This window comes from Colius striatus, chromosome 3 (genome assembly GCF_028858725.1).
Source record: "Colius striatus isolate bColStr4 chromosome 3, bColStr4.1.hap1, whole genome shotgun sequence".
NCBI classification, from domain to species: domain Eukaryota; kingdom Metazoa; phylum Chordata; class Aves; order Coliiformes; family Coliidae; genus Colius; species Colius striatus.
The window spans coordinates 36,809,052-36,823,265 of NC_084761.1; the positions used below are offsets into that span (position 1 = coordinate 36,809,052).

The following is a 14,214-nucleotide window of genomic DNA, read 5'->3' on the forward strand; positions in this document are numbered from 1 at the left end:
GAACTCCACAGAACAGGAAAATCTCATTAGTGACAGTGCATCTTACCAGATCAAGAATCTACTGTCTCAATCTTTAAAAAGAGGGCTACAGACACATGTTTGTAACATCTTTCTGTGTTGCAGTCTCCTCAGACAAGAAAACTTAAAAACCGTAACAGAACTGCTTCTATTTGTTTGCAAATAATGCTTAAACACTATCTGCTGCACCACAGTTTTTTTCTGCTTAATTTTTTTTCTTCAGTTGACCTACAGGTCCTATAGATGATATATATTTAGGACAGCTATGTTTAAAGTACAGAATACGTTGCAGACTTGCAAATGAGTACTATCACTACAAACTGACAAGTTAAAACGTTAATATACAGTAGGAATAATGACAGCTTTATGCACTTCTAACTAGTTTAAAACCAAAATGCAGAATAGAGCGCTTCTATCATACACAAGAGCTATCAGAAGTATATTAAAACAATAATTTGGATTTCTATCATTCTCTTCAATAGCAGCTACTAACTTCCTTTCTACGAACAGATAGTTTTTCCTTCTGATACTGCATACTGTTCTTTCTTACCTCTTCTGCCAACACACACACAAAAGATTTCGCTACAGCCCAGCCAAGCTACTAGCTGCCATTTGACTTGTACTCACATGGTACATATACCGCTTGGAAGCTGCCGACGTAGTTTGGTCCCAGCTCATAAATGGTGCTAATACCAGGGGCAGGCAAAACTTCCTCCAGGAAATGTGTAGGACCCAATCGCCAGACCAATGAAGAGAGCTGGCGCTGTGCAGGCGGTGTGCCAATATAGGCATAAACAGTGCTGACCACGGGTGGGTTGGCAGAACCAGATCCACTAGGACTACTATGAATATAGTGAAGCTGTAAGGGAGAAAAAACATGGTGAAGTTATTGAGACAGCAGGGTTTCTCTAAAGGAAATAGGCAGATCAGAAATTCAGGAAAGCATTTGCAAATCTGGAGCTGTGCCAACTGTTACTATGTAATGCACAGTATTGTGATACCATACAGCAGTGAGAACATTAACCAGAAGGTAAATGCAAAGATCAGTTAAGTGGCCTTCAAAAGATGAAGGAGCATATAGAAGTGTACAGAAGGATGACAGTTCTGTGCATGAAGAAGTGAAAGAAAGTAGCTGTGTCTTTACTCTAAAAACATGGTGCTCTGTGACAGTTATTTTTTGCAAGAGTGTAAGGTGATCTCATAAACTTGTGTTCCTTCTCTTTTTCAGCCGGTAAAAACATGCCTTTGGTAATTATACTGTTTTGAGCTGAAGTGCAAATGTGACTAATTTCTTAAGAGTTGCAAATGGCAATAAAACAAACACACAAGTAAAATGCTGGCTTACATAAAATGACAATCACACAGACATTTTCTATCTACTGTGTAAAAATTATGTTACCAGTCATCAAATGTAGTCACTTAAGGCCAGAAGGATGGCTAGAAGGGGCTACCACTGACAAAGCAATGTCATTTCTGGTGTGGCAATAGCTTTGGGAAAGGAACACTCTGAATAAATTGGTAAAACTGACTTCCTCTGTAATCTCCCCATTATTCAAAGTTAGATCTGCTACATGGTCCTGAAACAAGTCTTCTTCAGCTTTTTATGATTCTCCTAATTAATCTAGTCAATAGCATAGCTGTGTCACATTTCTCTCACATTCAGTGCAAAATGGACACTTCACCTTAGTGTAACTGCTGCTGATGTCTGAGAAAGCATTTGTTATCTTCTTTTAACAAGACTTAAGGCTGGTTTCAAGCCTTACAGTGAGCAAATGTTTTCTGCAAGGCTCCTTATCTTGGTTGTTTTGAGCTTTTGTTTTTTGGGGGGCGGGGGGAAGGATGTGTTGCTTTGTAGTGTTCTTGTTTTGTGTGTGGTTTTTGTGCAGATATATTTGCAGAGAGAGAGAAATCACTCCAACCAGTAAAACTGAGGGTTTAAGGATTTAATTTTACCTTAACAGTGTTAACAAGTTGTCCATCAAGGTAAAGCGCAGCTGTGCTGTTCTTTAGCATGCCTTTACTCATGACCAGAACTAGGTGATGCCATTGGCCTTCCACAATGAGGTCACCACAGCGGAAACGGGCACAACAGGGAAGAATTTCATAAAATGACGATTCCTCACTGAAATCATCAACTAAAGAAAAAGTACAAGTTAATGGGTACCAGTAGAAGTGTTATAAGAAGCTTAAAACACAAGAATATGTTATTAGACTTTACGCAAACAACTTAGAGCAATACATTAAAGCCTAATTTTTAGAAAGTATTTAGTTAGCAAAAATACAATTAATTATGAATAAAAATCACATGATTATTCATAATTCATAGTCATATGATTAACATAACAATTAAAGTCATTAATAATGACTTTAGACTTCAGGTATGAGAAGAGAAAGAATGAAATCAAGATTTTTTGAGAAAGTATTCAGACTGAATTGCCACAGTTTGACAGGCTGAACATCCTTAAATACTTGCACATTAACAAACTAGTATAGTTTTGGGAGTATCAACAACTGGTCTCTTCTTCCTTTGCCTTAATTCTTCTATGAAAATTCTCAGCATAGTTCTAGGCTTTTGACAATTATATTTTAGTAGTCCCCTTCTATCCTCCCTTGGAAATTGTAGCTGGAGTGACTAGTTTGCTCAAGTTTTTACTAACTTTCTCATGCCACCATGCAAGTCACAGAAAGATATTTTGTTGTTTTCCTAAAACAAGCAGTCAGTAAGAAATAACAGATGTCTCTTCAAACCTACAGAGCTATTTTTCACTTCTCTGACACTGAGGAGAGAAAGACTCCCACACTTTTCAGACCTCCTCCTCATACTTTTCCCTGCTCCACCATGGTTTCCCTTCACAGGTCCCACTACCTGCTCTCTGGCATGGTCCTCTCCAGGGACTGCATGGAATCTCTGCTCTGCAGCACCCCCTCCCTTCCTTCCTTCTGCTCTCACCTTTGTATCCTCGGGGCACTTTCTCTCATGTTTTTTTTCCCTTTACTCCTTATACCATGTAGTGTTTTGCCTTCTCTTACATGGTTTTCCACCAAGCCTGGCTGCGGGGCTCATTGTGTCCTGCAGGAGTCTGTGGCCCAGTTGGCCAGAATTGGCCATGTCTGCCAGGGCGCAGCCCCACCTTCTTCCAACAGAAGCCTCCTCTTGCCCTCCCAGCAGCTAGTTACAGACACTCAGTATAAGCTGGCCACTACCTTGCTTAGACAACTAGGTCACACAGAGAAGATACAAGTAAACAGTGCCTTTCAAAGTATCTGTGCCAGAATCATGCCAAATTACACAGAACAGCTAAAGCCACACATATGATATCTGGCCATTGAGACACATGTGAAGTACAAACTGGGGGTATCTGTAACTCGAGCCTCAACACCATGGCTTTTCTTCTTCCCTTTTTGCCATTCTAAGGAAATTTATTTTTTTGAAGCAGTGCTACTGAATGTGCAGCTGAAGTCAAAGTGCAGGACTGATGATGTCTCTTCCATTCCAATACAACGCTGTAACAGCTACACGTGGGCCTTGCCCTGCCTTCACCACAGCAGCAGCAGAGCCTGGGTCATAAGGCCACTGCGCTGATGCAGCATCAGCTGCTGTGAGGTGAGCTGAGCTGCACCCATGTCACCATTGGCCACTCTCATCCAGCTGTGAGAGAATTCAGAGACAGATGCCTGCCTTACAGGCACATGGCCAGAGGAACTCTGTCTCTTTGCAGAGGCTGCAAACCACAAGCTGCTGACTACTATCCCCAGTTCACCCACCTACACTCTTCAAGCATTTCCCAGGTATTTCTTCACTAATGGGTGCTGAATTCTCTTCTCCTGAATGCAGTTCTCAGCACACAATATTTAAAGTTCTCTAAAAAGGCATCCTTTGACTTCACATCAACAGGCATGATCAGTTTGCACAACCATTAGCTTCTCTACTGCAAAGCAGAATGACCCACACTCTATTTGAAAGCAGTCCATGCTCATCCTTCTCACAAAAAAAAGAGAAATAGCTTGAAAACTCTCCACCATGGAATGATTCAACAGAAAGCAGGAGCTTTTCAGATGTCTCTTCAGTCTTTCATATTGGAGGAAAAGAAACTACTAATCCTCTTACCTCAACAGCTGCCTGCACAGGGAAAACTTCTTCCCTATTTCATGTTATTTCTTTAGAAATAGCACAGGGAAAATGATAAAAGCAGAGAACTTGGAACAAACTTTCAGATACAAAAATAATCTTGAGTTCTTTTTCTCAGCCAAAAACCTTTGAGCACAAATCTTGCTCACAAGAAGGATCCTTAAACTACCCCATTTATTCTTACAATAGACTGTCAGCACTTCTAGTCCCCATACTGGTGGGCCTGCCATTTTAGTTCTTCAGGTACTTACCTGCTCAGCACTTGACCATACATCACCAACTACAACTTAGCTATGACAGGGTGGCACACCAGTAAAGTAAACTTAAAAAACAGTCTTTGTAGTCACAGACCTTCAGATCTCTGACAAAGTCTCCTTAAATCCAATCTCTTTTAAAAAAAGAGTTAGATAACAGAGCCTTAGAAACTGAAAACATACAATCTACAGGTACAGTGCAGTCTAAAGGAATTAATATTAACTTAATTAATTATTTAATTGCAATTGGGTCTCCTGAGATAGAAAACACTGTCAATACCATCGTAATTTAAGAGGTTTAGTTCCTCCTGTATACTATGGGTCTTCAGCTCTCAAGTTTTAGGTTTTGAACTTGACTTGTACTAAGAGACACTCCTGTAGTTAACAATGTAAATGTAACAATGTGAATGACCACTTATTGTGAAAATAAGGAATATTCTCTAACAGCCTGCTTCACTGTTTTATTTTTTTTTCAAAATAATACAAGTTGTAGAAATTCTTTACTATTGCCTGCTACTCAAAAGGAAAGAACAGAAGCAAGAACAGCTTTTTGATAAGTACCTGTAACTTGGCATTCTTATCTTGTAAAGAGTTAAATCTGAAACAAATGCAGAAGGCTGCCTGACTCCTCTCAGCTCCTCCACAGCCATGGTGTATAAACCTCTTGTCAAAACTGACCATTTTTGGAGGCTCTGATGGAGGACAAGGCAGGAGACAGGAGATGGCTAAACCAGAAGTCCCCAACTGCACTGGTAGCTTTCACTAGCAAATGCGCTGACCTCAACAGCTTCACTTAGATCTTTGTTGCAACTCTGTAATTCCACCTTTGATCACAGATACTGAATGAAGCTAAACATAAAGTGAATGACTTATCACCTTCAAATAGCTCCCCAGCATTGGGACTATACAGACTGAAAAAGTTCTCACAACCTTTTACTAACTATTTCCCAACTTCTTCAAAGTAAAGTTAGTTAACGTTTGCACCTGAAGAGACGATGTCTAAAATGAATGATACAAGATAAATAAAACACCAAAACATTCCAAAACCAATTATATAATCCTTCCTTCAAACTTCTAACACTTGGGGTTTTGGGAAAAAAAAAATCTTCAGTTATTAAATCTTTGGAAATTATAAAAGCTCTTTAATTTCTACATTAATTTTGCATTTTTACATTGCCAAAACCCATTAGGAGCTGGTAAAGCTGCAACTAAAGTTCCATCACACACAATTCTTCCAGATACTAGGCTCAAAATAAACTTGCAGTCACATACTCACAATATTGTCAGTTTTAACTGTTGACATGACATAACTCTTACCATAATTTTGAAGCAATTCTTCTTTGGTTGAAACAATCAGAGATCGGTCTTTTGCTGAGAGGACGATGGCAAGGCATACATAATGCTGCTCTGAGGAGTTTGCACGGCGCACTACAGTAAGAAGTCTCACAGGATGGTTATTAGGAGGCGTACTAAAATGTTCAATACAAAACCAAGTTGAGTAGCTTAAACCTGATGGTGGTGGGAAAAACCTTTCACCTAAAAACAAAAATGGAAGCCCATTATATAGCTGCAGTAGCTAGTTCTTGGGATACCTACTTGTTCATACCTGTTCCTTTTTTCCTATCAGTTCAGTTGATACAGACTGTGCTTTCTAAAAATTTTCCTCATGGACTTCAATATTACAGCTTTCACTCCTGACTCAAGCTAGGATGAAAAGCCACATAAAGCTAGCTCAGAGGGGTTTCTTTCAAAACAAGGTAAAGCATGAATTACTTCCTATTCTGAAGCTGTGCTTGTTCAGAACAAGCCAGTTTCAGTTCTCTAGGCAATAAAAAAGTGGAAGTGGATCAGAAGCTGCTTCTTCCATAGGTGTGACTTACTGAAGAAGCCTTTGTTGAAGATCTCTCCACCACATGCACCTAACTCCATTTCATCTGTTGGGATACTCCCACATTAAAAATAGCTCACTCTAACATTGTTTCCATCTAACCACAGTAAACCTTCAACTTAGCTTTTAGACTTAACACCTTTTCAACTAAGTGATCATGTTCATTTAGCTCTGCAGCACACCAGGTTCCTGCAGAGTCAAATGGCCTACAGTGAACAATCATATGGGGTGGCAAAGAATTGATATGGGATTTTTGTGATCATATGTGCACCTATACCTCTAATAAATTTCATCAAGAACTCAGCAGAACAAAGCCACAAGTACATCATTACAATTCCTGCCATGTTTCCTATGCTCTTCACGCCACTACCTGAACTTGTTCTTAATGCATCCAGGTTTGTTATTCATATGCTGCTCTTGATTACAATTTAACCCTCTGCTGAAAGCCTTGTATTTTAAAGTAATACACTTTTATATTTTATATTGCTTTTCACTGACTTGGGGGCAAAAAGCAACAGAAACACACACTGAAAAAAAACCACAAGAAGTTCCAAATTATGAGTACACAATGTCCAACACCATACTATCACTTCGTGACTAACAAAAAAATATATGAGAACTACACACCAGGTACAACACACTGCTAACAGTCACACTTGAGCACTTACCAGTTCCAATTCCACTGACAACTGCACCATCAATAAGACCTGTTGTAACAGCATTATTTGTAGGTGCATTGTGGGGAGCCAGACTTGGCAAGAACAGACAGCTGTTAAAACAGAAGACCAGTAACACACTAAAGTTTATGAAAGTTAATATAACCAGGGTTCAATACAAACAAAATATAGCATAGGAAAATAAACTGTAAGAACACCATCACTCTTCTCTTTGATTTTATGTATTCATAAGAAGAAATGAATTGTCAAGATTTCTCCTTGTGAGGCTAAATTACATCCAGTGCAAAGAGCTTTGGCAGCAATGTCTTTGGTGCAAAGGTGCAGAAACTTATGCCCATGTAACTCCATAGCATAAGATGCTCCCTTGTGGGCAACTATACCTCCACTTCAGCCTTTGAGATGTTTTGGACTCTCAGATAGATTGGATTAGCTAAATATTCAAAGGATCTGGTAGTTGCATACTATGGTGTACTTCTTTTAAGTACACATGCTCTCACAGTAGCATTATACATCAACAAATTAATTATGTTTGGCCCTTTTAAGAGCCACTGATGCTGTGGACACAATGGGAATAGAGATAAAGAGTATCTCCCTGAGGTATTACAAGATTTTAAGAACCCAGATGGTTTCAGTGACTAGCAGACCAAGGAGGAGTAAATCCCCACAGGAGCTGAGCTTCTTACTGGAAGCAAAATGATAGTTTTTCTGCTTGCTGAAGAATTATTTTTCTTTTTACATGTACACTTGAGCAGGCAAGTTTAAACATACTGTAGCTGAGTTTCCTGACAGAGCTAGGAGTTATTTTGTCCCCATGTAAGGTATAAACAGTTAACTTGAACACTCATCTTGAAAGCAAAAGCAGTCAAAGTTTTTAAACTTTTGACCAAGCTTCTGAGAAATTTGAGAAAGTTACTTTTCATTTGAGGTGCCATTCATAATTGTCTGACTTGCATATAACTGACAACACAGTCCTGTCTGAGATATGGGCTTCAGACCATTTGCAAGCCTCTGTCTACGGACTAGTCCACAAGCAGTTAAAGAATACCTGTTCCTTATACTATCGGTCTGACTTTTTGTACCAATTTTTGAGACAGTTATCCCTTAGCACACAACAAAATCAGTGTTTTGAGGTTTTTCCATTTGATTTTTACAATTGACAAAACATTTTCCTTAAGCAGATGCTGAGAATGGCGTCACATTTTCATCTTCTGAACAATGAAGTTAAATCATATTACATGATCCTCAAAGTTTCTCACTCAGTAGATGTGTAATTAGAGAGAAAAAACAGTGAAGGTGTTAAAACAAAAGAATGAGTTAAGCATTACATTCAGGCTTATGCCTCCAGTCAATCGTAACTTTTTTCCAGTTATCTGGACTCAACATAGCTGCCTTCTCTGCTTATTGTATTTCCAATTTGCTCACCTCCACATTTTCAAGTTCTTCAGCAATTTTAAGTGGGTTTCAGAGCATTTACACCACCCAAATGTTGCACATACACCCTAGTAACTAGTAAGTTTCTGTTAGAGTATGTTGATATTCCTTCATTTTAAAGGACATGTGAGATTCAGAACTGAGAGAGTACTATTAACGCTTACATATGTACCTAGTTTCACTTTGTGTATTCCTTTCTTTTCATTAAAAAATTAATTTGTTTCTGGTTTGCAAACAGTCCATTGAAAATTGCAAGTATTACTTTGAAATTAGCAAACATTGCACTGTGCCCCAAGTTACTTGAGAGCACTGTAGGACCTTACCCGAACCCTTCAAGAGACGTGTCAAACTCAATGAATGCTGGCGTAACCGATGATCCATGAAGCCTGATATCATGTGGGGTTGTCATGGAGACCAAACACTTCACTCTCGTCAGGGGTACTGTGCTCCCTTCTGCTGGTTTGAGCAGGCTCTTGCTTATCCGATAGTGGCTGTCCTCATGCAAACTGAAGACATTGTCAGAACCCAAACCTTCCATTGAGGTAACCATGCTATCTACAGTAAAAGCCAAGAAACAAAACAGCATTGCAAAAGGGAGATATTTTCAGACCACTTATTTGGACTTTTCAAGTACTGTTTCCAATGCAATAGCTGAATTTGACAATCATTGTCAAGTAGTTGACCCTTTCACATTTTTCAGATACAGTAACACTTGGCTAAAGGCCTGGGAGCTCTCAGTTAGTAGAAAGGGCTCAGTAAGCTTAACATAACTTGCCATCCAGAAGCTAGTTTTGCCTTTGCTTTCCTACGTTACAAACTTCTCAGACTCACATAAGTGCTGGACAAGAGAAATTGAATCTCTTCATCTCTCCTCTTTTGGAATGTACTGAACCTGATGATATAACATGAATTCAGTTTTTTGGGGGTTTTTTTTGTTGTTATTTATTTCATTATTTAAGGCTTGTAATTCAGTATCATCGGGATATTTTCTGGTTCATGGAGGTTACAGACATCCAGTGCAGTTTATCAGATTAAATCATTAAATAGCTGGCAAACAGATCTAACTTTCCAGTGTGAAAATCAGAGGTGATGCAAAACTGCTGACAGAATATGAAGCATTCTACCAGATGGATAAACTTTGATGACAGGATACTAGACAAAGGTATAATGAAAACTTCCACTGCATACCCGTATGTATGTGTATGTATGATCTAGGAATATCTAGTGAATATTCTATCAAAATACTTTGTGAAAATACCTTCCCTTAGTATTAACTCCAGGACTAAAACTAAACTAAAACTAAAATCAAGTCGTGGTGTCCCTTCTTAGGTTTTTATGAGTGCCTATCTACAAATTTTTTGTGAGCATGCAATTGGGGAATGTCAGTAAATTCTTTATGTAAATTTCTAGCACTTCAGCACCTACTTCTCATTTCCGGTTCAAAACTCAGTGAGCTGGGTTTGTGCACTCGGTACTGTTTCAAGAGCTTTTTGTCCCAAGCTCCACAATTCAAAGGGTTTCCCAAGCGTAAAAATTCCCTAAGAAAGAGAATAAAAGATTTAGAAATAATTTTGTCTCTTGATTTGCTTAGTAATTACTTATAATAAATGTAACTTTTAATTAAGAAAATAAACTGATGTATAATTACATGAAATACATTTGATCCATTTGAAACCACTTAAGCTTTGAACACACACACAAAATCAAAAATTGACTTTATCCCTTCTCTTAATTCCAAAGACTTGACAGGAGGCTGCCACATCCTGTAGGAGAACATCAGGATGCTCACTGATGCACATTCAGCAAGTTGGACTCATCTGGAAAGGCAGACTGCAGCATGAAGTGAGTAATTGACCTCAGCTTTGTTTTATACCTATGTCTTATTTGGCTAGGGGGTCGTTTCACAGATATCAACATCTACATCTATAGATAACTAAAGTATCTGTATCTATAGCTATACTCAGGGAATCTTAAGTGCTTGTGATGCGACTACCAGCACATGTGCTCCTTGTAGAATCATTTCTGACATGGCTACATGCCACTGAAGTGAACTGAGCAACTGTCCTGGCTGCAGGTCAGCCAGTCAGTGATCCACAGGAGATAATACAATTAAGTTCCGTGTTCCAGCTGAGATCACAGGATGGTTTCTGTTGGAAGGAACTTTAAAGATCATCTAGTCCAACCCCTCTGCTGTGAGCTGGGACATCTTTTACCCTATGAGGTTGCTCAAAGCGCCAGCCATACTGACCTTGAACACTTCTAATGAAGTCTTCTCTATGTACAGTCCAAATCCATGCGCTTTGAATTTGGTTTGCCTTTAACCCTGCTCCTGTTACTAGAGGCCATGCTAAAAAGTCTCTCTCCATCATTCTGGTAAGTCCACCTTTTATGTTGGAAGGCCGCAAGAATGTATCCCCAGAATCTAGCATGCAGTCCAAAGCATCATACAACTGTGTGGGTATTTAACAAATGGCTCAAAATACACTCAAACCTTTCAAAATCAATTTTCTAGTACCAGTGCAGATGTACAAAACTACTTGCATTAATATTCAGAAAAATCAACTTTTTAAAGCTGATGCATCCCTAGATTTTTTGAGACACCTCTTGTACCACGTTCCTACATTTCCTTCACACAAACTAAAGTGCTAAATAAAAATGCTGGCCTGAAGCTTCTCCAGTCTGAGGTATTTAACACTGCACAGAGAAGTCAAGGAATTCATCCTCATGTTTCCTCTTCCTGTGGACCTAGCTAGAAATGGCATTTTTTTGATAGCTTCTTGAGATTTGCAGGAAGAAAGCAAGCATTTAATTTCAATACAATCTCTGTGAAAAACATCAGATTTCCCCGCTCCATACTTCTCTTTCCCCCTCATCCTCCAATTCCCAATGTTTCCAGGGTTACATGCTGATTAACAGAAGCAAGACAGTCTATCTGATGAGAAATGGGACGCCATGTGAACACTACCATCTCCCTTTCTACCAAACCGAGCCATTTACAGTCAGTCAGTGATGATTTCTGACCTCAACACCATGGGCTGCAGCGCCTGGGAGGCCAGCCTTTCAAACATCCTTTGGAGTGGTGGATGCAGCGAGTGGTCCTCATCAGCAAGAGCAGCGCTGCACCTTTGTAGCAGTCGTGCGTGGAGCCCGGCTTCACACATGACTTGCTGGTTTCTCTCTGTGTGCACTAGGGATTGCAGGATGTTGGCCACTGCCAGCTGAAGATCCAGTGCATGCTGAAAAAAAAAAAAAAAGAGCAGCACACAACTTGAGAAGACATCCATTGAGAAGGCAAATAAAAGAAAGCCCTTACACAGAATGAAAAGGAAACCACACGTAGCAATAAACACACAAAACATCCTATATTTAAATACGTGGTACTTTCATCCCATTATGAAAAAGGATAATAAGCTACACAAAGGATTACCCCAATCAATCACTGTAAAGAAAAAACAATTCAGGTAGGGATGGTTAAATTAATCTCTTAGTTTCACCAGCAGAACTGAATCTGTTTATAAGTTCAACCTGCTTACAGTGTACTAAGAACTTTCATTTTTGTGACTGTTAAGCTATTCTTAGTAACTTAACATAGAATTATTGAATGGCTAAGGCTGAAAAAGACCTTTAAGATCCTCAAGTCCAACTGTTAACAGAACACTAACAAATCCATCACTAAACCACGTCCTCAAGTGCCACACCTACACCTTTTTCAAATATCTCCAGGGATGGTGACTCAGCTACTTCCCTGGGCAGCCTGTTCCAGGTGCATGACAACCCTTTCAGTGAAGAAATTCTTCCCAACACCCAAAATAAACCTCCTCTGATGCAACCTGAGGCCATTACCTGGATTTAACTCCATTCTCCACCACTCTCTGGGCCCAGCCATCCAGATAGTTTTCCCCTCATCTCAGAGTAGGTCCATCCAAGCCATGGGCAGCCAGTTTCTCTGGAGGATATTGGGGGAAACTGTGTGAAAGGCCTTACTGAAGTCTAGAAGACCACTTCCACAGCCTTTCCCTCATCCACTAAGTGGGTCATCTTATCCTACAAGGAGATCAGGTCAGTCAAGCTGGACCTGCCTTTCATAAAGCTATGATGACTGGACCTAACCACCTGGTTGTCCTGTACATGCACTCAAGATGATCTCCTCCATAATTTTCTCGGGCACCAAGGTCAGGCTGACAGATCTGTTGTTCACCAGATCCTCCTTCCAGCCCTTCTTGTAGATGGGCATCATATTTGCAAATGTCAGCAAACTGGGACCTCCCCAGAGAGCCAGGAATGCTGGTAGATGATGGAAAGTAGCTTGGTGAGCACTTCCGACAGCTTCCTCATACCCTTGGGTGGATCTCATCCAGCCCCATAGACTTACATGTCTAAATGGTGTAGCAGATCACTAACCATTTCCCTTTGGATTATGGGGGACTCATTTTGCTCCCCATTGCCATCTCCTCTACAACATTTAAGATATATGCACCTTAACTGCCAAATTAATGCCCTGAAGACAGAAAGTTGCCAGAATCGTCACTGGTAGAGAACAACAAAGAGGAATGGAATCTAGTAATTCTTGTAAGCTTTCAGAACTTCTCTTTTTAAATAAACAGTGTACTCTAGGAAAGACATCTCCACCAAAAAGCAACTGTAAATCACGTGCTTTGTATACAAACCAGCAGTATCATAGAATCAGAGAGTGGTAGGGGATGGAAGGGAACTTAGAGATCATCTAGTCCAACCCCCCTGCACAAGCAGGTCTACCTAGATCAGGTCGCACAGGAACATGTCCAGGCAAGTGCTGAAGACCTCCAAGGAAGGAGACTCCACACCCTCCCTGGGCAGCCTGTGCCAGGGCTCCCTCATCTGAACAGTAAAATAGTTTTTTCTTATGTTTAAATGGAACTTTTTGTGTTCCAGCTTCATCCCATTACCTCTTGTCCTGTCCCAGCCTCCTGATATCCACCATTTAGATATTTGCAAATATTAATAATATCCCCCTTCAGTTCTAGACTAAACAGCCCCAGTTCCCGCAGGCTTTCCTCATAAGGAAGATACTCCAGTTCCCTGATCATCTTGGTGGCCCTGCGCTGGACTCTCTTCAGAAGTTCTCTGTCTCTCTTTAGCTGGAGAGCCCAGAACTGGATACAGTACTGCAGATGAGGCCTCATCAGGGCAGAGTAGAGGGGAAGAATCATCTCCCTTGACCTGCTGGCCACACTCTTCTTGATGCATCCTAGGATGCCATTGGCCTTCTTGGCCACCAGGGCACATTGCTAGCTCGTGTTTAGTTTATTATCAACCAGGATGCCCAGGTCTCTCTCTGTAGAGCTGCTCTCCAGGACATCAGTCCCCAGCCTGTACTGGTGCCTGGGGTTGTTCCTTCCCAGATGCAGACTCTGCACTTGTCCTTGTTGAACCTCATGAAGTTCCCCTCTTCCCAACTCTCAAGAAGGTCGAGATCCCAGACACTCACTAGTAGATGTTTTGGTTTGGGAATTATACAAAGCAGGTAGTACAATTGTGGAACTACAACATACTCCAGCTACTTCAAACAGCACATTTACACCAAGCTATAATGTTCAATTCCATGTCCTTCTCACACTATGCGTTAACATCTGAAATAAGGGAAAATATTCGTTTATCACAGTGTTTAGAAACTTATCTGATGGCCACTTCAGTCATTTCTTTAAATTTGCATCCTTGCCAGGAGTTTGAAGGAAACAAAACAAAGCCTGTGAAATAAACCAATTGCTATCATACCTCTGTGTCACCAGTTATTCAGTTACCCTGTGAAATGTATTAGTTTCTCAGTAGAAAATGAGA

At 40.2% G+C, this 14,214-nt stretch overlaps 1 protein-coding gene across 5 annotated transcripts in view; it reads right to left on the reverse strand.

The window, feature by feature from the left end:
• Positions 1-14,214, reverse strand: part of WDFY3 (WD repeat and FYVE domain containing 3) — a 182,851-nt gene that overhangs the window by 67,001 nt on the left and 101,636 nt on the right. For all 5 annotated transcript variants that reach the window (XM_061994269.1, XM_061994271.1, XM_061994270.1 and 2 more), the window contains 7 exons: positions 11,419-11,633; positions 9,823-9,935; positions 8,721-8,952; positions 6,958-7,058; positions 5,719-5,937; positions 1,972-2,153; positions 646-877 (listed from right to left, as the gene is read on the reverse strand). In XM_061994269.1, coding sequence (XP_061850253.1) covers positions 646-877; positions 1,972-2,153; positions 5,719-5,937; positions 6,958-7,058; positions 8,721-8,952; positions 9,823-9,935; positions 11,419-11,633 — 1,294 coding nt within the window. The remainder of the gene's footprint in view (positions 1-645; positions 878-1,971; positions 2,154-5,718; positions 5,938-6,957; positions 7,059-8,720; positions 8,953-9,822; positions 9,936-11,418; positions 11,634-14,214) is intronic.